This window comes from Nansenia antarctica (assembly GCF_963989245.1).
Source record: "Nansenia antarctica genome assembly, chromosome: 17".
Lineage (NCBI taxonomy): Eukaryota > Metazoa > Chordata > Actinopteri > Argentiniformes > Microstomatidae > Nansenia > Nansenia antarctica.
Window position 1 is genome coordinate 1,422,464 of NC_137687.1, and position 27,494 is coordinate 1,449,957.

The 27,494-nt window shown below is 44.3% G+C and overlaps 1 protein-coding gene across 1 annotated transcript; it reads left to right on the forward strand.

Annotated features, from left to right (window-relative positions):
* Positions 1–31: 31 nt before the first annotated feature.
* Positions 32–27,494, forward strand: iws1 (interacts with SUPT6H, CTD assembly factor 1). The gene is made up of 15 exons (XM_080547801.1): positions 32–604; positions 1,425–1,519; positions 5,405–6,038; positions 8,162–8,224; positions 8,638–8,845; positions 8,979–9,036; positions 15,271–15,389; positions 15,753–15,903; positions 16,986–17,068; positions 19,014–19,143; positions 20,021–20,138; positions 22,985–23,096; positions 25,249–25,305; positions 25,737–25,848; positions 27,265–27,494. The coding sequence occupies exons 1-15, from the start codon at positions 562–564 to the stop codon at positions 27,388–27,390; spliced, it is 2,109 nt and encodes a 702-aa protein (XP_080403927.1). The 5' UTR covers positions 32–561; the 3' UTR covers positions 27,391–27,494.

The following is a 27,494-nucleotide window of genomic DNA, read 5'->3' on the forward strand; positions in this document are numbered from 1 at the left end:
ACCTGCCAGTTAGTTCACAGCCATACGTGACACCATTTTGGATCAACAATCTCAGGACTGCTGCTTTGTCTGAACGTGTCGATGTTGTTCTGTCCGGTTCGGCTTTTAATCTGATATATAAACATAATATATACATACATAGACCTGGTCTCACTAGCTGGACATACTTATCCAGGTCATCTTGTCAACGTTTAAACGCTTAGATACGAACAAGTAGTTCCGGTGGTAGCTAACAGCTAGCGTGTTTCAGGCCCAGTTGTTTGGCTCAGCGGAACAACAGACTGCGTATAGGGAAAGTCTAACTATTAATTAAGATCTATCTATCTTAACTGTCTTACTACACCCTGGGTTTAACTATCTAACTACACCCCCAGGTGTTGGTTTAACTATCTAACTGTCTAACTACACCCCAGGTGTTGGTTTAACTATCTAACTGTCTAACTACACCCCAGGTGTTGGTTTAACTATCTAACTATCTAACTCCACCCCGGGTGTTGGGTGGATGACATAGCCACACATAGATCTGATTGATATTTAGTTATTGGTTCTCTGGTGTGGCAAATGGACGGAGACGACGACGACTTCTTCACTGGGAACCAGACTGGTAAGAAGAACCTCGTGACGTTACAACTATGTTATCCCTTTTTTTTTAATGTAAAGCATAACAGAGAGAGAGAGAAATGAGAGAGAGAGAGAGAGAGAGAGAGAGAGAGAGAGAGAGAGAGAGAGAGAGAGAGAGAGAGAGAGAGAGAGAGAGAGAGAGAGAGAGAGAGAGAGAGAGAGAGAGAGAGAGAGAGAGAGAGAGGGAGGCAGGCAGGCAGAGAGAGAGAGAGAGAGAGAGACACACACACAGAGAGAGAGAGAGACACAGAGAGAGAGAGACAGAGAGAGAGGGAGAAATGAGAGAGAGAGGATCACCCTGTGCATCCGTGCTGAGAAGGGTGCTATAGAAATAAAGTTTTACTTACTTACCACTGTTCTTACTGACCACTGTAACGCTGAGCCATTTGAAAACCAAACACCCAGCAACACAGGCCAACTGACATGACTACATTTACACTTCCTGTTAAACAGTTATTTATTTTACATCCCAATCATAGATCTCTACAATTGTATTTATATCTGAAAAATAAATTATGCATAAACCCGTGAAGGGAGAAGAGTTGAACGTGTACATGGTATGGGGGGTTGTATGTATGTGCAGAAATTACATTAGTTTTTCCATTCAGTGATGATTTTCTTCATTTTGCGCTTCATGTTTTTTAACGCCTGGAATTCTTTATGGTCTTAACATTTAGGTTTTGGCAGCTATCTATCTACCTCCGTACAGTTTCTATAGAAAGTCTGTTGGTTATGGTGTTGATGCCCAGTGTGTTATGTATGGGTTAGGGTTCTGCTCATATCTGTGTTGTGTCTGTGGTCAGATGATGGCGGTGGCACCCCAGTTCAGGACGAACATGTTTCCGGGTCAGACGGGGAGGAGGAGATGGAGAGGACGGAGAAGCAGCATCATTCTGAGGTGAGGGAACCAAGATGAACGAATCAATTACTGTTATCGCCTAATAGTCAATGTAAAGTAGGTTATGTTACCTGATAGTCCATGTAAAGTAGGTTATGTTACCTTATAGTCCATGTAAAGTAGGTTATGTTTAGGGATGTCCCGATCCCATTTTTTCACTACCGATACCTGGGCTTCAGGTATCTGCGATACCGATATCAATCCGATATTTGTATTTATTGTTTTACTCCTGAATAATAACAAATACTTCCCCAGTATATGTGTGGTGGCCTGGGAAAACCCGTCGGATGTCGCTGGCGTTCGTTTGTGGCAAAGAGCAAAAATAGACGGAAATCGCGATTTTGATATTATGTGGTATTCTAGTACTTTGAACTCCATACTACATTATGGTGAATAAACATTTTAAGAAAACATAAGAGAAAGTACTTGTTTTATACCGACGAGGCGAGCAGACTAACACCGCATCACAAGCAGACAAACGAGACCAGCCGATCTGCATAGGCTCCTCCCCCGACCCGGAGGAGAAAGGGGTCGGGGGCAGCATTTCTTACCTTTCACTTTTTTTGACATGATACATTAAAATGCTCATAACTTTTTAAAATAAAGGGCTATCTCAGTCTAGGGCTGCCACGATTAGTCGACTAGTCGCGACGACGTCGATTACCAAAATCGTCGCGACATATTTGGTAATCGACGTCATCGCATGTTTTTTTGGAGCTGATTTTTTATTTTATTTTTTTACCTTTATTTTACCAGGCGAGACAATTAAGAACAAAATTCCTATTTACAATGCCAATGCCTTATAAGCGATAAGCATTCGTTTTTCTTCCCTGAAGCTGCCACTGGCTAGCGTCTCCCAGTGTCTTTGATGTACATGCGCAGTGTCGGTCATCCGGGGCACATGTGACATCCCCGGAAAAACAAACAGAGAGAAATGTCTTCCCGTCCTCGTACCTCTAAAGTGTGGGAGCATTTCAACCACAACGTTGAAAAAAAGAATGTAAAATATACAATTTGCAAAGCTGAACTCGCTTATCATGGCAGCACGTCTATGATGCGCGAGCATCTAAAAAGGAAGCACCTTGTGGCAGATGACGAGGAAGACGATGGCTCGTCTCGGTAAGCTAGTTAGCTTGTTATTGGCTAACGATATCGTTACGTTAAAAGCCTTCTTACATTATTTTACGTTATGTGCTGTAACGTTTAGGGATGCTCCGATTTATCGGCCACCGATTTAAATCGGCCGATTTCACTCCAAATGACTCGATCGGTGATCTGCAAAAATGGCCGATCGCAAAACCCTTTTCTTTTTTTTTCTTTTTTTCCCCTGGGGAAGACAGATAACTGAACAGAAAACATAGGAGGACGTAACAGTATGTAAACCATGAAGGCCACGTTTATGATGTCTTTTATACAGCCATATCGACTGACTTGGGCTTCAGGCCCTAACTGGGTGATAGGCCAGACCTTTACTATGCCATAAAAATGGGTCTGCGTTTGCTTGGTGCCTAATGGATCAAAACTTTTGTCTAAAAAGCAAAAAATATGTAGGCTATCCAGTCAGTAGGCCTACAGTTATGTATTTTTTTTAAAATCGGTATCGGTTGATCTTGAGGAAAAAAATCGGTGATCGGTATCGGCCCCAAAAATCCAGATCGGAGCATCCGTAGTAACGTTGTCATCAAAGCGATACTTATCAAATAGCTAAAAATGTTGTCTTAACGTTACAGTGCTAAGAAGGCGCGTTCTACTATGGAAAGCAAAACTTTTGTACTCTGTACAAGTATTTATTTTTGTTTTTGTATTCTTTTGGTTGCCTAGTGCCTAGCCTACCTCATTTTACTCAGCAGTTTGCACTCTCTACTACTCTTTACATTACATTACATGCAAGTGATGCCAGAAATAAATCTGCAAAGTTCATTAAAATATCTATTTTTGAGTGAACAATCATTTTAATTGTCTTTATTTTTAGTTAGCACATGCCTACAACAACAACTAACAACTTCAAGCTAAATTTAGAAGCTGATTTAGAAGATGATAGCTAAATAAGAGCGATTGAGTAATTGTGCGATAAGCTGTAATTTATGATCCGATTAGTCGACTAATCGTTAAAATAATCGGTGACTAGTCGACTATGAAAATAATCGTTTGTGGCAGCCCTATTCAGTCATTCAACCAGTTATGAATAGCTGAGAACTTCTAATTTATGGAAATATTAAAAAATGAAAATGTCAAAATGCCACCATGTGAAGGGTTTTCCCAGGCCACCACACATATAGTCCACAACAACAGTTGGCTATTAAAGACTGCCAGCCTTTATTCAAGCAACAAAAACAGTACTCTGCAGTACTCAGTGACCAACTGGTTTAAAGTTAAAACAATTTAAACGGCAGCATTCAGCATTGTAGAATCTTCTCTTACAAATGGCGAATCAATTATAGGACCCTTTTTAAAAGTGTAGCCTAGTGACGCTGCTGGTGAGACCAGAAACCAGTCGCAGAATCAAAGGGGTGTATGTAAAACAATATCTGGTTTTCGTTTTTTTCATAACAGGCAACTTGAAGTACCACTCGATATAAATATAACAGTTTAACGATCACTAAATACTTATAATCTGTGGGTTGGATTCACTGTTGCCAGAGGCTACCCGGTAAGTGACACCTGGCTTGTAAACATACTTTCGTTTTTAGCAGTCACCATTCTTGAGCAAAACATTGATACAAACAAACATTCAAATACTCGTGTCGTCTTGATTTTTTTTTCAGATTTCAATGTATGACGCATCATTTGAAAGCTTACCATCTGTAGTTTCAGACTATGTAAACAACCGAAAAATTACGTAAGCAAATGGTTTATGATTTCACCAGCTAGCATCATGACATTGTCAGACTCATTACACACAGGTAGCTACTAGCCAACTCTCATGCCCGTGACCACTGACTACTACTGTTGTAGTAGTCAGTGATCGCGAGCCCCAGATCGCTGCCTATTTTTTTTCTGGTGCGATCTGCGATCCAGCATTCAGGACCAATATCGCGGCGATATCAATATCGGATCGGGACATCCCTAATATCTAAGATATATCGGGACATCCCTAGTTATGTTACCTGATAGTCAATGTAAACTAGGTTATGTTTCTTGGATCTTAAAATTAAGAAGGAGAGTTGATCCAAGGCAAGTTTATTTGTCCAGCACATTTCATACAACAGGGGCAATTCAAAGTGGTATACATACATTATTAAAAATACAGCAAGAGGAGCATAGTAAGAAAAATAAAAATGACAATGAATAAAAGCAAATATAAGAAGTAAATAGATAAGACATTTTAATAAGACAATAGTTAATGGCAAAAAAATACTTTGATAGAAGTGTTTGTGTTTAATCACAACTGCTGCAAAACATGAAGGTTTTTAGCTTTAGATTTAAATACTTGAAGGGTTTGGTGCCTGTTTGGTTTCTTCAGGGAGTTTGTTGTTCCAGGAGCATGCGGCACTGCGGCAGCATCCAAAACGACATTTAATTTTGTGACGATGTAATAATTAAGCAATATCACACGAGAGGGAGTGTGTTATACTGAATATCAGCACGGCTGTGATTCGGTCGTTAACAGTAATAAGTGACGACAGATTACGATTTGTTTGTTTATTTAATCATTTATTTTGGCTCCGTCAACAAAAAATAGTTCCACAACTGGACTGTTGTTGCCTAGTAACCTGAACACAAACATCTGCAGGCTAGCTAACTTTGATATTAACGGTCATTTCGGAGTGATACATAATAGTTAAAAAGTCCCAGTGCTGTTATACTGTATATCAGCGCTCATGGAATGCCTCTTGTCCAATCAAATGACTTGGTCGGAACTAACTGTTGTATAAAATCCCACAGGACGAGGGCAGTGAGGCGGAGGGAGCCGCCGCAGCAGCTCCCAACACGGAGACCAACGGCGTAGCCAGCGGCTCAGAGAAAGAGGACGACAAGAGAGGGGCGGCGGACAGCGAGTCTGAGGCGGAGGAGGCCGCTGCCCCCCCCGCACACAACACATCTGACTCAGAGCCAGAGGCCCTCAGGCCTGCAGACAGCCACCAGGAGGAGGAGTCACCGGCCAAGCGCAGGGGAGGGAGCACCTCAGACACGGAGGAGGGAGGAGGAGGAGGCCCCAAACAAACGGCCGGTAGCGACTCCGAGAACGAGGAGAACCGACGGCCTGCGTCCGGGAAACGCCGGAAGTCGATAGCAGACGACAGTGACTCTGACACAGAAGCAGCGCCGCCACCCCCCCCCAGACACAAGACACAGGTGGAGTCTGACGGCGAAGAGGAAACGGAGAAACGTGAGGAGGAGCAGGAGAAGGAGGACGGCCAAAGCTCCAAGTGGAAGGCGGTGATGCACTCAGACAGCGAGAACGAGGAGGAGGAGGCGCGAGGGGTGAAGGCTGCAGGCAGCGACCAGGAGCCAGAGGAGGAAAAGAACCGCACGCAACGTTTACTGGAGGACAGCGAGGATGAGGAGGATAAGCCAGGTACCATCTACCTTATAGATAGTGTTGTTCCGATACCATTTTTTGATCCCGATACCGATACCGATACCTGACCGTGCAGTACTTGCCGATACCGAGTACCGATCCGATACCACGGCGTTTGAAAAAAAAAAAATATATATATATGTTTTTAGGCATTCCAAGTTCAGTCTGTACAGTTTGCAGACGTGAAGTGGCCAGTGGGGAATGCTTGAAGTGGCCGATGATCTTTCTCCCATTGGCCAGCGCGTCGCACACACTCCGCTGTGACAGTAGGCCTTCCTGCACCACTAATGCATGTGTGTTCTGTGTTCTGCATATGTAAACAATTCAAACAAACATAGAGAAAACTTCAGACAGACAGACAGACAGACAGAGAGAGACAGAGACAGAGACAGAGACACGGAGAGCCACAACGGCAGATCCCGAAAGGGGGTGTGGCGCGGAGACGGAGCCGAGAACTATCCCGAAAGGGGAACAGCTGGGCGGGACTCGGAGAAGCGGCCGCGCGGACATTATTATTATTATTTTAACTCTCTCCAGCACGCCGGTGGCGGTGCTAGACTGTGCAACCGAAATAAATATCGATTAAGGTCGATATGTTTTTCCTGTAAAATGTGTCCTATCTTGGCTGTGGGTTGTATCGCTTTAAGCGGAGTGGCGTAGTCTATATGTCTGAGGGCTGCGTTGGTAAAAGTCGCTCTGGGAAACTGATCGGCACTCGTAGAACGCCTCTTGTCCAATCGGATTCCTCGGTCCGTTTATGACGTCGGAGCCCAGTGTGCGCTCCGGCGCTCTCAGGGGGACTTTCCGAACGTTGCCCCGGTAGCATAGCTTAGCTTGGGCTCTGAGCAGCTGGAAGGGACAGCAGGTTACCTGAGGTAAGCCTCGCTGCTCCACCGCTCCTCTCCTCGACAACCACAGTTGCGTGTATGTTTTTCCGCGATAGTGAAAGTTTGGTATCGGGTGTTATATATTTGTTAGTACTCGCCGATACCAGCATTTTTGTGCGTATCGGTGGCCATGCCAATACTAGTATCGGTATCGGAACAACACTACTTATAGAGGCGTGGAAGGGGATGGAATAGACCTATCGCTAAGCCACGCCCCCCCCCCAAAATAGAAATTGTCCAATCATATCACAGCAAAAGTCACTACAGGCAGAAAACTCTGACAAACAACTCGCTGATATCTGATGGTGAAAAGCTTCTAGACTAAATATTCTTGTCATCTTAAAAAAAAAAAATAATAATAATCTATTACTTACTTTTTGAACTCCCGCCATTGTAAGTCATTGAATGTCATTCAGTCACGGTCGGTCAGTCAGTCACTGTCAGTGAAGAATTTGAGCGAGCGTTGTTTGTTTGTCTGAGCTTTCAAAGGTTAGCGATAGGTCCATCGTTATCTGAAGTCTGTAGTGACTTTGGTGGTACTCTGAAGTTATATCCATCCATTTCTTTTTCACTGTTGTTAGGGCTGGGTTCAAAAAATCGATTTCCCGATTCTGAATCGATCTTCATTAAAATTAGCGATTATCGATTCATAAATCCCGAGATCGTTTTTTTTTTTTTTTTTTTGCTTGCAGCTTCAACCCGCAACGAGATCTCGTGGCCAGATCTCGCGCTACAAGAATTTATCATATCTCACGCAACGTGAGGTCTCAACACTAAAATCTAAAAACATGGCGATGGCAGGGACACTCAAGTCACCACCAGGCTTAAAGTCAGATGTCTGGGTGCATTTTGGATTTAAAAAATGTGACGATAGAGATGAGCTGGACAAAAGCAAAGTCATATGTAAATAAAAAGTACATTCATGTAACTGCTTTGGAGTCAATTCATTGATATGTTTAACAATGCTACATGTTATAGGGTTCCTTGAACCATTTATAGCATTAGTTCAGAGAATCTCTTTCATATTCAAGCAAAAAATGTATATTGTAACTAGATCGAATCGGAATCGAATCGAATCGAATCGAATCGTGAATCGAATCGAATCGGGCTGTGAATCGAGCTGTGAATCGGAATCGAATCGTTTTGGGAAATCAGTGGCGATACCCAGCCCTAACTGTTGTGGTCAAGTCACTTTCACATTCGGATAATAAACATTTCTCCTTTGATTTTTAGTGAAGAGGAAGAAAGCCGTCCTCTCAGACAGTGAAGACGAGGAGGTGAACGCAGACAAACCAGGTAAGATGGCGGCACTGTCGTAAGCCAGCCATGGTGATGCTCTCTGAGATGATGATGCCAGGCTTTCCCACGGGTCCTTGAGATCCTTGAAAGTTTGTGAATTTGAGAAAAACAAATCAAGGTGTTAAAAGTTTTTGAAAAATAGACATGGGTCATTGAAAGTGCTTGAATTCCCCCCCCCCCCCCCCCCCCTCTCTCTCTCTCTCTATATATATATATATATATATATATATAAATGTTTTACTTAGCTCATCAACTAGTTCTGTCTCAAACGATGCCGTGTTGGGTCCTTGAATTTGAGGCAATTGAGTCTTGAAAGTCCTTGAAAGGTGCTTGAACCTGATGTTTCAGAAGGTGTGGGAACCCTGTCATGCTGTGATACTAAAGGATGACAATGCTGTCCTCTTCCTCAGCCGTGAAGAGGAGTCGTGCCGTGTCAGACGACGAGAACTCTGACTCTGACCACGGCGGCTCTGAGGCCCCGGACAAGAGCATGGCCGCCAAGCTGAGGGAGCTGGGATCAGACAGCGAGGACGAGGAGGACAAGCAGAAAGACGACGGAGAGAAGAAGGACGAGAAAACACTTTTCGGCAGCGATAGCGAATCAGGCGACGAGGAACAGTAAGCTGCGTCCCACTGCCTTTCCTCTCTTGGCTTATTTGTCTTAGAATTTCTTTTAGGTATTGTTGTGTATTTAAAGATGCTTTTGTTGATCTGTAAAAGGTCAGGTAATTATTACGTCTCTCTTGCGTAGGAAAATGATTGCCGACATCTTCGGTGAATCTGGGGACGAGGAGGAGGAAGAGTTTACGGTGAGTGTGGCGTGTTTAAGCGTTATGGAACGAGAAGCCGTGGCCGGCACAGCTAGCGGGGTGGTTAGGCGCGACACGAATAGGGTTGGGTACCGTTTGGGTTTTATCCGGTACCGGTACCTAACCGATACTTTAAAAACGGTACCGGTACCAAAACGGTACCAAATTCGGTACTTTTGATTTTTTTAAATGACATATATATATATATATATATACTGTATATAATAATAACACGGTCGACAACATTAAACAGCTTTTCACTTTTTTATTGCTGAGGCACAATATATATTAGTTAATTATACACTCAAATTAAAATAAATGAAAATAAAACTCCTGAGCCTTGGGGACTCCATTAAGCTGGGGGTGCCTATCGTTGGTACTGATGTCGAATACGAGTACACACTTGTTCGGCAGCCCCTCAAGGACATCAGAATATTCTTAGAAAAGGGATCTAGTGAAGAGGCCTGCATAGCCCCCAGAACCAAGAGGAAATATAACTCTGATAAACTGGAGCCCTCCACCTGGTCAAAATCCAAACTCTGTTGCCGCTCAGCTACTACTCCCCTCCCCCTCTCTGGTCCATGATACATGACGATTGATTTTTCAGACACAGTAGTAGGATAAGGACAGTACCCGAATATCAAGAGATCCCCGATCATGTTGTCCTCCTCGCAGAGACGCAGCCACACATCCGCACAACGTCATCAACAGACGCGCCGAATCCTGGAGTGCACTGTCCAATCAAAGGCTTGCGTTCGTAAACTCGCTCTGAGAGCGTTGCAGCGCACACTGGGCCCGACGTCATAAGGGGAGCAAGTCATTTGATTGGACAGAAGGCATTCCACGAGTGGTGATCAGAATTCCAGAACGAGTTTACGGAACGCACCCATAAGTCGAGCGTCGCGTTACGCCAACCCGCTAGCGGAAGTTGCTATTAGCAACCTTCTCGTTATCCTTCCGTACTCGCTGCTTTCACTGAGTGGAAATTTAACAGGCGATGTGACGTCGCGAGATAGAAAAGTACCGAAATGAGGCACCGAAATCTCCTTTGCGATTCGGTACGCGTACATACCGAATGTAAAGTAACCGGTACCGATTTTCGGTACCCAACCCTAGACACGAAGCGGAGTGCCGTTACACCCCCTCGCTGTGCCGATATCCACGATATACCACGGCTTCTCGTTCCATAGCGCTTTTATACAACGGTTACCACATTTATCTATCAATATTTCACAGAATAAAGACATGGAAAACTTGTAATTAATGTATTTTAACGGAACTACAGTACAGGCCAAAAGTTTGGACACACCTTCTCATTCAATGCGTTTCCTTTATTTTCATGACTATTTGGTACATTGTAGATTCTCACTGAAGGCATCAAAACTATGAATGAACACATAGGAATTATGTATTTAACAATAAAATGTGAAATAACTCTAAATATGTCTTATATTTTAGATTCCTCAAAGTAGCCACCCTTTGCTTTTTTGTTGTTAATAAAATATATAATAATAATATTTAATATAATATGTGTTAATAATAATATGTTATTATATATATATATATAATATTATTATTATATATTTTATTAACAACAACAACAACAAATATATTTTATTTACAACAAAAAAGCAAAGGGTGGCTACTTTGAGGAATCTAAAATATAAGACATATTTAGAGTTATTTCACACTTTTTTGTTAAGTACATCATTCCACATGTGTTCATTCATAGTTTTGATGCCTTCAGTGAGAATCTACAATGTAAATAGTCATGAAAATAAAGGAAACACATTGAATGAGAAGGTGTGTCAGGAGAGGAGTCACGTGACCTGCAGAAGAGATGGCTGCGTAGCGCGCTCGCTCCTGCCCTATTTCCCTTATTTCTTTTGAAACTACTCATAGTCAACTTTTATTTAATAATTCTGATACAGTAAATGTTATTTAACAACTCATAGCTCAAAATACCGCACACAAGAAAGTCCAAGCCGTCCTCTCCTGACCCAGAATCTTCTCAAGACGAAGTGGAGACAATGAATGAATGAATGAATGGTCTTTATTGTCATTGCTACAGTACAGGTACCAAACAACAAACGAGCTAGCGAACATGCGTAAGGCTATGGAGGACCAACGTCTTTTCATTGAAAACCAATTCTCTGGTATGAACGGCATACTTGATGCAATCAAGACCCACCTAGCTAACTGTACAAAAGACGTGCAGAAACTCCGCGGTGAATGCACTGAACTTCGCAAAAAGATGGAGAAAGCTGAGGAAACTACAGTTGATAACAAGGCTAACCTCGAAGCTAAGCTAGCTGATTTAGAGGACCGCTGCCGACGTGACAACATATGCATTATGGGAATACCTGAGGGAAACGAGGGTTCCAACGCGGTCCAATACATCTCCTCCTATCTTCCCAAATGGTTCCCCAACTTGAGCGGAGATACGTTGGAAGTCATGAAGGCACATCGTCTCCCCCTTCCCCGTAACGCCAATGCCAATGGCTCACGGACCCTCATTTGCAAGATGTTACGATACACAGACCGCGCCAGGATCCTCAAAGCTGCCCGGCTGACACCTCTCAACCTCGGCAAGAGGAGCATCCGCTTCTCCGCTGACTACAGCCAACACACCATCGCTCGGCGCCGACTCTTCTCTACTGCCATGGACATCGCGAAGAGGCGAGGGCTCCAATCTTTCCTCCTTTATCCGGCCAGGCTTAAAGTGATCCACGGTTCCCATCAGCGTGTCTTCGACTCGCATGCCGAAGCAGAGGACTTCCTCAACGCACAGAAGCCATCGGAGGCTGGGGACTGAACGCAATTTGGTGATCGTTCTCGCACACGCAGGACTCAGTACAGGTTGGATGGTTGGTGTTAAACCACTGAGCGCTTGTTAATTTCTATTTAATTAGGCTAGTTATCCTTTTTTATTTTATTTTATTTCACTAACTGCCACATGTCAGGTCATACGAAAGGGTAGTGTTAAAATTGCTTATGTTTCAAATCCCTGATTAGGTTGCTGAGTTAACATTACCATTAGGCCAATATAGCCTACTTGATGGTGATTTAAAGGACCGAAAATACAGCAATTATTAAGCCTATCATAGAAAATTATGGCATGCGAGTGCGGTGACCCAGAGCAGACCGCCGACCACATAATCACCATCTGCCCCTTATATAGACCACCCTCAGAAGCCAGCCTCTTCGACCTAGAACCAGAGATGGGGCTTACCTCAAATAAACAATCTCAATCTCAATGCGGGCATGGCTACGCGACACCGAGTTGGACCTCTGACGTTACACGAAAGAAGAAGAAGATAGAAAATTATGCATCAGAATAATATAGTTTTTTCTTTTTATGGGATAGTTACCCAATACTGCCTATGTAGGCAACTGTTTTGGTTAAGGGAACGGGCTAGGTGACTGTGTTTATAGCCCCCGTTCTCAGCGTCAGGTGTCTAATGTTTTTTGGGGATATGGGGAATATGTTTGTTTATTTTATTTTTTATTTTTCTTGTCGCACGTTATTTGGTGGCATTTCTGGGTATTTTGGCGATATGGGTGGGGGGTGTTATAGTTCTTCTTGTTCTCACTATATTGATGTTCATTACAATGTACTGTCTTTGTTTACCAGACCCACAGGTCTACTCCTGTTGTTCATTTCTAGGGAGTGGGTAATTCCTACTGTTGCCCCTCTTTCTACACAGCCCAACTCTCATCTAGTATGACAACTCTTCAAATAGCCAGCTGGAATGTGAATGGTTTAAATGGCCCGATCAAACGTGCGGCATGTCTAGATTACCTCTATAGGAAGAAGGTTGATATAGCATTTGTACAGGAGTCACATCTTAAAGCAGCTGATGTACGTCGTTTTGCTAACAGACACTACTGTATAGCAGCGTCGGCTTCATATAATTCCAAATCCCGTGGTTCTCTTATTGTAACAAAACGCTCCCTATCTATAAATGTCCTGAAGAAGTCTGGCAGTGCTGATGGGCGGGTCTCACTGATCAAAACCATTATTGCTGGGCGAAAACTGGCATTCTTGTCTGTTTATGCCCCCAACCCTTTTGACAAAGAGTTTTTCCAACAACTGTCAGTGATGATGTCAGAGTTACAGGACTATGCTTTGATCATGGGTGGGGACATGAATGCGACCCTGGATGGGGTTAGATCGCCTTAGATCGCTCACATCCTCAGGACCAGCATTCTCACTCCCAAAATTCAGCATCGGCCTTTCTGTCACGTTTTATATCAGACTTTAACCTCCTGGACACATTCAGAGTTATTAACCCCTCGGTTAAACAATACAGCTTCTTTTCCAACAGACATAAAACATACTCTCGTATAGATTACATTTTCATTTCTCCATCCATTTCTGAATTACATGATGCATTAATGTTTCCATGTCCACTTTCTGATCACTGTGTCATTATGGTCACATTGACTTTAGCTAATACACCAACTAAAGCATCACGCTGGCGCTTCAATACAACCCTTCTGAAAAATATTGATTATTGTACTTATTTTAGGAGCGAACTTGCTGAGTTTGTATCTGAGAATGTTGGTAGTGTTGATGACCCCCGTATCTTTTGGTATGCGTTGAAAGGGTGTATCAGGAACGTTTCAATATCTTTTTCATCCCACCTTAACAAGATTCGGTTGGGCAGAATTGATGAGATGGAATCCGATCTTGCAACACTGGAAAAACAGCAGCAGATATCTTTCTCTGAAACTAGGGACCGGAATATCCGTATTACCAAATTAGGACTTAACTCTCTTAGACGACGAGCTGAATTCTTAATCCATAAGACTAGACGAAATTATTATTTTAACGGCCCCAGACCTAGCCACCTCTTAGCCCTTAGACTGAAACACGCCGAAAAATTCTCAACCATATCAACTATCAAGCCTAGTGATTCTCATGATACCATCTCCGACCCCAAAGCAATTAACTCTGAATTCCGTAACTTCTATTGTATTGGGGATCCATATACCTTGTTGTCCGAGATTATTGATCTTGAATGATACTTCTTCATTGGATCTGTCAGCTTCCATGTTTCGTGTTTTATTCGCTGGTCTTACCGCAGCCAAACAGATGTTAGCATTACGGTGGAACCCTCCACATACTCTTACGCGTAAACAATGGCTGCTGTCTTTCCTGGACATACTATACATGGAACAATCTATAGCCATAGTACATGGAGCTAAAGAAAGGACAATTCAAACATGGACCTCTGCAATACATAAGATAAAAGAGTTGATGGAGTGACTGTGTTTGTAGGCTGTGTTGTATGTGAAGTTAACCTGTAATTGTTGTATTATTATGATTGTATGATTTACCAAATATAGTGTAATGAAGAACTATGGGGGGGGGGGTGGAAGGGATGTTATCGCCATGGGGGGGGGGTACTCATGTGTTTATAGTGTGGGGGGGGGGGGGGGGGTTAAGATAAGGGAAGAAAAAGAAAATCAGGACAGACACTTATTTTGTTTGGTGTAATAATGTGAGTTTTTCATGTGTACTGTTTTGCAATAAATAATTGATTACAAAAAAAAGAAGGTGTGTCCAAACCTTTGGCCTGTACTGTATGTTTTATTGTAAGTGTTTTCATCCGCTGAACGGTTGTTTGTCGGTTGTTAAGCAACGGTAATAATGTAACTTCGAGAACGGTGATGTATACAAACGCGGAGTAATATGAAAAGACGTGTCAACATTCCATTTAGCCGAGCGTATGTCGTGGATATCGGCACGGCCGGAACGCAAAGTCACCAATAGAGACAATGGACCAAACTGACCAATAGAGACAATGGACCAGATCTATCCGTTGTATTAATTAAGCGATATCACACAAGAGGGAGTGTGTTATACTGAATATCAGCACGGCTTCGATTCGGTTATAGGTACGAGGCCGCAGGCCTTTAAAAATAAACAAAAAATTGTTCCGCAACTGAACTTCAAATGGACGGTTGCCTAGTAACCTGAACACAAACATGTAGTCTAATTAACGGTCATTTAGTAGAACACCTGTGCGGCGGAGTGATACATATAGTTAAAAGTCCCAGTGCTGTTGTACTGTATATCAGCACTCATGGAATGCCTCTTGTCCAATCAAATTACTTGGTCGGAACTAACTGTTGTATAATTATATTTTAATTCTCCTCTTGCTCTCTCTGATTCCTCTCCCTACTGGAGTGGCTGACACTGACAGTGTCATTGTTCTGTTCCAACAGGGTTTCAACCAGGAGGATCTGGAAGGGGACAAGAATCAATCTCAGGCCTCAGCCAAGGAAGCAGTGGACGATGACTCCGAGTCTGACGATGGTGTGGACAGGGACAGGAGCGGCAAAGAGTGAGTGATCTCTTAAGTCTCCCAATATCTTCTTCTTCGTTTTTTAAAATTTATTATTATTATTAAGTTATTTTTTCTCTCTCTCTCTCCCTCCCTCTCTCTCCCTCTCTCTCTCTCTCTCTCTCCCTCTCTCCCTCTCTCTCTCTCTCCCTCCCTCCCTCTCTCTCTCTCTCCCTCCCTCCCTCCCTCTCCCTCTCTCCCTCTCTCTCTCTCTCCCTCCCTCTCTCCCTCTCTCTCTCTTTCCCTCCCTCCCTCTCCCTCTCTCTCCCTCCCTCCCTCCCTCTCTCTCCCTCCCTCCCTCCCTCCCTCTCTCTCTCCCTCTCTCCCTCCCTCTCTCTCTCTCCCTCCCTCTGTCTCCCTCAGTACCAGTTTCATGTCGGACTTTGACGTGATGCTGGCGCGTAAGAAGGCCCAGAGTGGGAAGAGGCGGAGGAACCGGGACGGAGGGACGTTCATCAGCGATGCCGACGACGTGGTCAGCGCTATGATCACCAAGATGACAGAGGCGGCGGAGGTTAGTCACATGTGCCATAGACCACCAGGACCACCAAAGCTCCGGACCTGGGGGCGATAGGGCCATCTCAGCCACAGTCCCCCCCCCGCCCCTCTCAGGGTATCCGCGGTGTCTTGAAAAGTATTAAAAGTTGATAAATCAATTTTGGGGAAATCAAGACCCTTAATAAGTATTAAAAAGTCTTATCACGATTTTATGAGGTCTTGAATTTTGTAGGTATTTTTCTGAATTAGACTCTGTCCAAAGAGTTTGAGTCCTAAAAACGTTTAGTAAAAGTTCGTGAATTTATTAGTTTTTATTAAAAAACAAAGATGAACCGGAAATTGTGTTGTATGATAGTGGTCTAGTCTATTGCAAACTAAAACTGTTAAGTTGAAGGTGTCACTGATGTAAACGGTTACAGCTCGAAGTGGCGGTGAGGTCTGGAAACATATTGACAAGGTCTTTAAAAAGTCTTAGAAAGGTATTGAAATTAACCTCCAGATTCCTGTATATACCCTGAGTAGGTAACATAGACACGGCTGTTCTAGTGTCAACTGTCACTTAGATCCAACTGTCACTTAGATCCAACTGTCACTTAGATCCAACTGTCACTTAGATCCAACTGTCACCTTCAAATTAACCTCAAGATTCCTGTATATACCCTGGTTAGTCACATGTGCCATAGACCACCAGGACCACCAAAGCTCCGGACCTGGGGGTGATAGGGCCATCTCAGCCGCAGCCCCCCCCCCGTCCCTCTGGAACGCCCTCCTCCCCAACCACATCAGACAGGCCAACACCCTGCCAACATTTAAATTTAAACAGGCCCTCAAAACCCCACCTCTTCAAGCTTGTCTTCACCAGTTAACCCCCCCCTCTCCCCCTCCCCTTCCCATGTGTCCCCAGCACTACCTTAATTAGGCCCCCATACCGTCTTTTATTTATTTTTATTATTACTACTCTTGTCTTTTCAGTTTGTAAAGCGTCTGAGTGTCTAGAAAAGCGCCGCTATATAAGTCCAATGTAGTATTATGATGATGATGATGATGATGATGATGATGATGATGATGATTATTATATTAACTCTGTCTGCTTTACAGGAGGACAGAACACTTAACGCCCAGAAGAAACCAGCCCTCAAAAAGCTGACCCTCCTCCCTGCGGTCGTCATGCACCTGAAAAAGTAAACAGCTCCATCTTTATCCTTTATTCTTATATAACTGCTGGCTTTTTTTTTCAATAGGCTAGGTGCACGATCTCCACTACTTCCTGAAAGGCACCTTGCATGAACATATCCTGTCTCACTCTATTGGTTTAATTGATTAATCATCTGTGCGGTAAACTGTTGGAACACACAGTGCATAGAGATGCTCCGATCAGGGTTTTTGGTGCCGATCACCGATCACCGATCACTGGAATCAGTGATCTGCCGATCCGATATCACCGATCACCGATCACAGCGTCGAAAATGGCAATTGAAGCATTCTATTTATTGTGTAGCATTATTTATGTTTTAAATTATTCTTAACACCATTGACATTGTATATTAAGTATTTAAATGAAATTAGGAGATGAGAAAGTATCATGAATTGACGACCATCTGTTTTATTGAATTCACAACCACCTGTAGCTTACTTCAGGAAAAACAAATAAAATGTGAAAATAAAAATCATAATAAATAAAATGTACACTGTCACATCAAATGTGCAACATTCCACTCGAATGAGAGGAACTAGGGGCTCTTAGAGAACTTGGAGCTTATACTGTAGCTTTCCTGAGGAACAATAAACATACCCAAACTAAACTGCAACATAAACAGGCTATAGCCAAATATAAAATACTGTTTCAAGTCAGTCAGTTTCAAGTCATATTTAGGAGGAGATAAGATAGCAAGTCAGCAATAATCAATAAAACAAAAAAACAAAACATTGCACCTAAGGAGATTTCAGACTCAAACCTTACTTCTGATTAAGCAGCATCACTGGCAGATTAGCCTTGAGAAATACAAGCATCTCAGCGTTTTTGGCACTCAGCCTGTTCCTCTTATCATCTAAAATATGTCCTGCTGCTGAAAAGTCGCTCGCTATCTACACTTGTGCAAGGTGCACAGAGGAAGACCTAAAACTCACGCGCTAATAGTTGTTGTTGCTATGGGCCAAGTGACTTCCTGCTCGCGGGGTCACATGACGTCGGTGAACACTACCTACACTACGCTCGTGAAGTCGCGCTGGAACTCTGACCAGCACTCGTGGAACGCCTCTCGTCCAATCAAAGCACTCGGTCCCTTTATGACGTCGAGCCCAGTGTGCGCTTCGGCGCTCTCTGAGCGAATCGACGAACGCAGCAAATGCCGTATGATATTCGTGGTATTGAAAGACCTTGCGTGCGTTCCTCCCCGAGGTATTTCTTTTGAGCAGACATTACAAACGGCATATTTGTTGTCTCTTTCCGACACTGTGTAATATTTCCAGACTGGCGACGCCATTTTGTAAACTGATCGGTCATGTTTGATCGGCCGTTTTGAGAACTCCGATCAAAACCGATCAAGGCCATATCGGCCGATACCGATCGGCGCCGATCAGATCGGAGCATCACTAACAGTGCACACAGCTGATTAATCAATTAAACCAATAGAGTGAGACAGGATATGTTCATGCAAGGTGCCTTTCAGGAAGTAGTGGAGATCGTGCACCTAGCCTATTCAATTCAACTTTATTCGCCATGTGCAGTGCACTAGGAACATGACTTGGTATTCTACCATGCTGAACAAGCTACAGTACATACAACAGCAAGACGACAACAAAACAATACTCAAGACAAAATATACAGTACCAATATGAATGAATACATATACTGTACAACTTAGTGCAAGAACATGTAAAGTGCTTCAGGTGCGATGATCAGGAGTTATTGAGGAGGGCTGTGGCTTTGGGGAAGAAACTGTTCAAGTGGTGTGATGTTTCTGACCTGGTGGCCCTTCCTAAGCCTAACTGATGGCCTCTGAGTATCGCCACGTTTCCATGTCCAGCATGTGGTCTGATGTTGTCTGGTCTCTGTATGTGGTCTGATGTCTTGTCTGTATGTGGTCTCTGTATGTGGTCTGATGTGGTCTGGTCTCTGTGTCTCAGACAGGACCTCAAGGAGACGTTCATCGACAGCGGTGTGATGTCGGCCATTAAGGAGTGGATCGGCCCTCTGCCAGACAAGAGTCTCCCCGCCCTGAAGATCAGAGAGGAGCTGCTTAGGATCTTACAGGAGGTGAGGGGGGGCGGGAGGTCATGGGGGGGCGGGAGGCCATGGAGGGCGGGAGGCCATGGGGGATGGAGGCCATGGGGGGCGGGAAGCCATGGGGGGTGGGAGGCCATGGGGGGAGGGAGGCCATGGGGGGTGGAGGCCATGGGGGGTGGGAAGCCATGGAGGGCGGGAGGCCATGGGGGGGCGGGAGGCCATGGGGGGGTGGCAGGCCATGGAGGGCGGGAGGCCATGGGGGATGGAGGCCATGGGGGGCGGGAAGCCATGGGGGGTGGGAGGCCATGGGGGGAGGGAGGCCATGGGGGGTGGAGGCTATGGGGGGGTGGAGGCCATGGGGGGTGGGAGGCCATGGGGGGTGGGAGGCCATGGGGGGTGGGAGGCCATGGGGGGTGGGAGGCTATGGGGGGAGGGAGGCCATGGGGGGTGGAGGCTATGGGGGGGTGGGAGGCCATGGGGGGGTGGAGGCCATGGGGGGTGGGAGGCCATGGGGGGTGGAGGCTATGGGGGGTGGGAGGCCATGGGGGGTGGGAAGCCATGGGGGGAGGGAGGCTATGGGGGGTGGGAGGCCATGTGGGGTGGGAGGCCATGGAGGGGCTAAACAGGGACTCCTGACTGCTGTATGGAGCTTTTCTGAAGGGGAGGGGGAGGAGAGGGTTAACTGGTGAAGGCGAGTTTGAAGAGGTGGGTTTTGAGGGCCTGTTTAAATGTTGGGAGGGTGTTGGCCTGTCTGATGTGGTTGGGGAGGGCGTTCCAGAGGGACGGGGCTGCGGCTGAAAAGGCCCCATCACCCCAGGTCCGGAGCTTGGTCCTGGTGGTCTTGAGGGGTCTCATGACTGCTATATGTTGCTTTTCTAATATCAGACCTGTTCCCCCCCCCTCCTAGCTTCCCAGTGTAAGTCAGGAGACACTCAAGCACAGTGGGATTGGCAGAGCAGTGATGTTCCTGTATAAACACCCCAAAGAGTCACGCCCCAACAAGGACGTCGCCCTCAAACTCATCAGTAAGTTGCCTGTTCATACAAACAGCGTACACAGTTTTGCTATCTAGTGCCGGGTATTTAAGTGGTGTTACCCGACCCGCGCATTTGAGCCAATCATTAAAGGGATATCAACAACTGAATTCATAGGGCCGAGCTATGCTGCAGCTTGAAAATGACATTATTGGTTAACACTTTTTTTGGTGTGTGAACCTACTAGTTTTCTAATATTTGTATACCGGTTCTTTTCCTATTATGCTTAGTTCTTTCCTGGTTCCTTACCTTTGCCATTTTATGATCAACGGCTCATCTTTTTGGATCTGATTCAGTATAAAGTGTGATTCAAGATTATCCTGTGGTGTGAGGTGTGTTAAAGAGTCAATTTCCCCCCGACAATCTGCTCTGAAAATGGTCGGGGCCGACGATCGTAAATATTAAACGCGTTCGATATTTACGACCAAAAGTCCTCTTGTGTGGGGGGGGAGACTCCCGAGTTCCGATTGTGACGTGGAATGGAATGTAGCCAATCAAGAAGCGTGCTGACTGACGCGTCTTCTTCTTTTCGTTCTTCGCCACTTTCGCCACCTGTCGCACATGGCTGCCTCCTACAGGCCAGTCAGGGGTACTATTACCCTGATCACCTGAGATCTCTGGCTTGGGGGGGACGTGACTCTAGACCAGGGGTCCCCAAACTACAGCCCGCGGGCCGAACACGGCCCACCCCCACACTTGGACCGGCCCTTTGAACAACGTCGCCCCCACACACTCTCAACAATGCCAGAAACATATTTTGAAAATTAGACTTTAAATATATGTTTTAATCATATCATATCTGTATTTGATATTAAAGGTTGGCTTTCAAATTAAAATTTCCCTTAGTTATAAACTATTTTCATTAATAACATTATTAGTTAGTTTCACCCGCCCACAGAATGCGGTACATTCAACGTAACGTTCCATAGTGAACGAGCACGGATCTGTAGCAGGTGCACGCGAGCTAGAACGAACATTCAGAGAGATGAAAAATGGCCAAACGTTTGGTAAAGAGAAAAGTTGATTCAGAATGCAGGGTTTTTAACCAACAGTGCACAAGTGATTATTATTGTTAAATGCAAAGAAGTTTGTCAATAAATGTATGAATGTGATCGCGGAGGAGGTGTGTCCCGCGGTGAGTCTGTCCGCAAGTAGGCACCAGATGATTTGAAACAATGGGGGATTAGATAATGTAGATGCCCAGCTGCAGGAGAAAACACATTTTACCGATATGTTCATGATCTGTGTCAAGCAGGGTTTTTCCTGCATTGAGAATTATGAGGCGGCCGCCTCCGTCATATTTCTAGCCGCCTCCAGCTCTCGACAAAACTCTGATGGTCGTATTTTCTACAAGCGCTGCACTCTGTGGATTTCTGTAATTTCTAACTGCAATTGCGGCATTGTGTTGACGTGATGGCGGGGGCGCTGTTTCGCAAATAAGTTAGCTTTCGTGTTGATTTATAGTTGATTGTTGACTGCTCAAGGAGAATACATATTTGAAAGTACAGAATGCCTGAGAGCCTTATATTGCATTATATTACATTACATTTTGAATGGTCATCTGGTGCCTGAATATTGTGTTTTCCTTTACATAAATAATGACATTTCCACCATAAATTGATGCAGAAAGGGCACAAATTGGTGCATCTAAATTCACCAGAATGCAAGAAATTAAGTGTTTGATGCTCGTTTAAGGACCCCCAGACAGCCCTGCTTCATGGGTTCCCCCGTGTATGATGAGGGTCCTCCCTCATGTATCAGACTGTAAAACTGATTATATTTCATTGACATATCACTATAGGTATAAATTCCATCCAAATTCAACTGTTTAGACTTTGTTTGCATCCACCAGTGCTCTCCTGCTCGCAATTGCTTTGCGCAACCGCCTCCATTTCACACCGTTCCACTCCGTTCCATATTATTTTATGTTAGAGACCGACCCAGGCCCCCCATCACAGAAAGGAAAAATGATGTGGCCCTCACAGAAAAAAGTTTGGGGACCCCTGCTCTAGACTGTCGTAGGACAGATCTTTATGTATGTTGTGTGCTGTGTTGGGAATATCGGAGCACACCACACACAATACGACCAAAACTGTTTAATTCATGATTATCTTCATGTGTGGGGTCTCTCAGATAAAAACATCTTTGTGTGTACCAGGCTTATTATTTTACCTTTATTTTACCAGGCGAGACAATTAAGAACAAAATTCTTATTTACAATGCCGGCCTGCCTCATAAGGGGAAAGGGGAGGAGGGCTGAAAGATAAAACATGTTAAAAACAAAGCACTTAAAACCACAATTAACTCGACAATTGAGATGCCACAAAACAACAATAAGCATTAAACACATGCATGTAACACAAACAATACAACAAAAGCACTAACGGACATCAAGAATGGAATACAACAGTAAGCACAAAAAGCAGACAGGCAACACAAGACAATACAATACAACAAAACGCACTGGGACACAGCCAAGCAAACACAACAATACAGCAGTAAGCACTGATACACAGTCAGGAAAGAGAATAATACAAACAATAAGCGCTGGGACACGACCAATCAACACAGCGATACAACATGGACACTAAGACAGCCAGTAAACAAACCAATACAACGATACACACTGAGACACAGTCAAGCAAACATAAATACGGTACAACAATAACCACTGAGACACAGCCACCAAATACAACAACAGCGATAAGCACTTACGAAACAGGCCAACAAACATTAGAAAACAGTATTAACATTAACACAGAAAAGCTTAAAAGCAGAGAATGAGCAGACATGAGCGTATGGGGGCATAAAAACAAGATGTTCTGCCGTCTCTGTAGATGAGTGGTCTCGGCCCATCTTCGGCTTGACGTCCAACTACAAGGGCATGACCAGAGAAGAGAGGCAGCAGAGAGACCTGGACCAGCAGATGCCTCAGCGCAGACGTCTCAGGTACCCTCCCAACACCCAACGCTGTTCCTATTTGTGTGTCACACTTATCAACACGACGGGTGTTTTGCTTATCCCACTTTTTTAATTTTCCTCCTCCTTCTTGCCAGACTTGTTCTTCTATTTGTTCTTCCTAATTTCACATTCATCCAATATTCATTTCTCTCAAGACTCCTGCTTCTTCTTTTACTGTGTAAATGTGCTCCTCCTCCTCTTCTACCAAACCTCTCTCTCCATGACATCTGTCCACTCGACCCCCTCCTCTCTCCATGACATCTGTCCACTCGACCCCCTCCTCTCCCCCCGGTCTAAAGTCAGCCTCAGAAGGTGGAGAGGTCCGAGGAGCCGGACGTCTTCTCACTCAGCAGGTTCAGTGTGATTGCATCATGGTTGCACTCTGCCACATCTGCTTCCTGACCTGAGTCACTTGAGCAAAATGGACCAATGAGATTTGAGCCTGCCAGGTTCTCACCCTTAGTAAATGCTTTTGCTCAGGGATTCTGCATTCTTTAGACCCAGTAAACACAAGAGTCCAAAAGACGTCCTCAGGGAAGCCGGGATGGGGGTTCAGATGACGTCTTTCTAGGACGTCCAGGTGACGTCTTTAGGACGTCCTATGGACTACAGAAGACGATTCTGTAGTCCATATCTGGACGTCCTAGAAAGACGTCACCTGAACCCACATCCCGGCTTCCCTGAGGACGTCTTTTGGACTCTTTGTTTACTGGGGAGGCAACTCAGATTTGAGTCTTGCTTGACAGACTCGATTTTATTTAAGTTGGAGACTTGAGGGCGGTCCTTCATGCTAGGTTAGTGTTTGCTGTAACTGTCCCTGTCAGTGAGGTAAACAAACACTAGTGTAGCGACACCTTTTGGTGTTTATATCAAATAAAAAGAAGATCTTCTCTTCAGATAGCAGGGTGGCCCGATGACTGTGACTCATCCCCTCCCCTGTGTATTTACACAGGGTATCCACGGTGTCTTGAAAAGTATTAAAAGTTGATAAATCAATTTGGGGAAAATCAAGACCCTTAATAAGTATTAAAAAGTATTTTCACGATTTTATGAGGTCTTGAATTTTGTAGGTATTTTTCTGAATTAGACTCTGTCCAAAGAGTTTGAGTCCTAAAAACGTTTAGTAAAAGTTCGTGAATTTATTAGTTTTTATTAAAAAACAAAGATGAACCGGAAATTGTGTTGTATGATAGTGGTCTAGTCTATTGCAAACTAAAACTGTTAAGTTAAAGGTGTCACTGATGTAAACGGTTACAGCTCGAAGTGGCGGTGAAGGTCTGGAAAAATATTGACAAGGTCTTTAAAAAGTCTTAGAAAGGTATTGAAATTAACCTCAATATTCCTGTATATACCCTGTTACAACAGTCTTTTAAGCAAAACGTGCATGCGGAAACGCTAGTACAAGGCAACCATAACGTGCACGTCTACGTGAAATATTTAAGCTTCCCATGTACATTTTTCTTTTTAAAAGCACTAACATTGAAACTGTAGTATTTGACTGGCGTGGCGGTTAGGCAGTATTAGAGTGGGGTCAAGGGTTAAGGGTTGTCAGGGGAAGATGGCATTAGAAAGGTCTTGGATTTAAGACCCCCCCCACCCACAACAGCCTACCTCCTTGTGAAAGCATTTCCCTTTTTCTCGCTTCCTGCCAGTTGTCAGTTGCCTGATACTTGCATGCACAGACGTTCAGACGCTACCTACGCTGCGCAGCCGCACGTGTCCTGTAACTGACTGGCATTGTGTATTTCATAACTTCTCCAAATGTCACCTCTCTCAGCATGAGAATTTCGACTGTAAGCAAGCATGTGTTTTGTGTTGAATTAAAACAAATGAATCCGTCTCTCCCTCCCATTGATGTAATTGTATGTGGCATTATTTTCTTTCAGTTTGGATTGTGAGCTACTCCGAGCCACACGGTTATCTTAGGCCCTTGAATGTATTCCTCTGTACTCTTGCAAAGAGGAAAGTGTCTGTGTGTGTGTGTGTGTGTGTGTGTGTGTGTGTGTGTGTGTGTGTGTGTGTGTGGATATATCGTGACACTGATTGTGACACACGTCAGACAAGGAATCAAATCTCTCTCTCGTTCTCTCTCACCCCCAACCTCTCCCTCCTCCCTCCCCCTCCTCCCTCCTCCCCCCAGCTCAGGGGGACAGACTCCTCGTAGAGACCTGGAGAAGGTGCTGACAGGAGAGGAGAAGTGAGTACCAGAGGTGTAGGAGACATTCAGTCCTCCATGTTATTTATGTTCATTTTCTAATATTCATTTTGAATTATTGACCTATGATATTGATTGCTTTAATTTCGTATTATGACAATATTAGCTTCTAAGTCTATATTCCCTGTTGTATGTTATACATATATATATATATATATATATATATATATATATATACAGTATATATTGTATGTTATTTAGATCCTTGTGGTCATTCCCCCCTGGTGGGATGAATGAATATCTGGGATGTACGGGAACAGGAAAGGGAATGTTGGTGGGCGCAAAAAAGTTTCAACGACAGTTAAAGACGAAGAGACTTTGCTGACAGGATCGTTAGTAATGCATTATGCTCATAGCGATATATTCTACTGTGAGCTGCTGTTTACGGGTGTATCTGTCTCTGCCCTCCACAGAGCGCTCCGTCCTGGTGACCCAGGGTTCTGTGCCCGGGCCAGGGTACCCATGCCCTCCAACAAGGACTACGTAGTGCGGCCCAAATGGAACATAGAGGTGGAGTCAGCCAGGGTGAGTCCAGATACGGAGGCGAAGTCGTAGTTTCCTGTTTTTTTACTTCGTGACGTTAGAATTATAAGGTTCTATCTGTTTTTTTACATAATCTGATCCATTAGGTGTTTATTAATGCCTGTGTGGTGTTATTTTTTTAAATGTTGAAATGTTTTAGTTAGTAATTAATCAAATACGAAAGTTCCATCTCACAAAACATAATGGAATGTAAAAACTTTGACGCTCGATATCTCTGAACTACCCTAGACGGAGATAGAACCTTATCATTCTAGACGGAGATAGAACCTTATCATTCTAGACAGAGATAGAACCTTATCATTCTAAACGGAGATAGATCCTTATCATTCTAGACGGAGATAGAACCTTATCATTCTAGACGGAGATAGAACCGTATCATTCTAAACGGAGATAGAACCTTATCATTCTAAACAGAGATAGAACCATATAATTCTAAACGGAGATAGAACCTTATCATTCTAAGCTCACGACTTGTTAAGAGTAGACACCTTTGTCTCCGACCCGACAGCCCCTGGGTTCTGGTATATCCCAGTGATGAGCTTTGGTCTGTGGTGCTGTGTTAGATGATGTTCATGTCTATATAGTCACCTCTGTCAGGAGATGGCCATTTTAGGAGCTGAGAAGGGCTTTAAGAAAGGTCTGAGATGTGATTGGTTCCTGTAGAAGGGCTTTAAGAAAGGTCTGAGTCGCCTGGACAAGCACAAGATCCGCTTCGCAGACCAGAGGAAAAAGGGCCGCCACCAGGGGGCGGTGAAGATCAGCGTGGACGGGAGTCACATGACCCTGTAGCACCTTGCCTCTCCACTAGGGGGCAGTAAGTGCCACCTGCATGTCCCTGGGTGAAACGTGTGCAGTGTGGAGAGGAGATCACATGACAGCTTCGCCTAGCTGCTCTCCTCAACTAACCGGCCACTCAAACTCAAACAAGTAGCTTTGTACTAGATGAAGACGCTCCACTCAGCTGTAGAGCTTTGAACCACGAACATCCTGGTCCATAAGACATAATACCACCAGCATGTCTGTCGTTGCCTGAGCCCTTGTACTGACCTCCATGCTAACTTGTTGTTTGTGTAAATGTAATATACATTGTGTGTGTTACAGAGACTTTGAATCAAACATGCAAATGTGCTGAGGTTCTCTTTTTATAGCCTGTGTCTGCTCACTGTTTCTGTTGCTTGTTTGTTGTTTTATGTTGTTATATTGTATGTTTTTATACTGTATGTGGTGTCTTTTTTTTTGTTTTTTGAAAAGTGCTGCTTTTCTTAGCCAAACGAGTCTACTGTAACTACCCTGGTTTACAAATGTTAACATGTTAGAGGTGATATATTTGTGAAGAAGCACTTCTCCTCCCCTCCCTAATCTCAGATTCTCCCCCCCCCCCCCCTCTCTCTCTCTCAGGGTCCGTTGAAGAAGGGCGTGTCACGGGTCGACAAACAGATGCGGCGCTTCGCGGACATCAAGCGCCTGACGAAGACCGGCCACGCCGTGAAGATCAGCGTGCAGGGCAACCACATGCCGCTTTGATTTGTAACTTCCAGTCCCCCCCCCCCGCCTCTCCCTTTTTAATATGTTGCTCCCCCCTATACATCCCTTCCTGTTTCTGTTTAAGCCCAGCCTGGATTGTATGG

Coding starts and splice junctions, on each gene's coding strand:
- iws1 (XM_080547801.1), top strand. CDS start 562: ATGGACGGAGACGACGACGACTTCTTCACTGGGAACCAGACTG. Junction 25,306..25,736: donor GTGCTGACAGGAGAGGAGAA/GTGAGTACCAGA, acceptor TGCCCTCCACAG/AGCGCTCCGTCCTGGTGACC. Junction 25,849..27,264: donor TAGAGGTGGAGTCAGCCAGG/GTGAGTCCAGAT, acceptor TCTCTCTCTCAG/GGTCCGTTGAAGAAGGGCGT.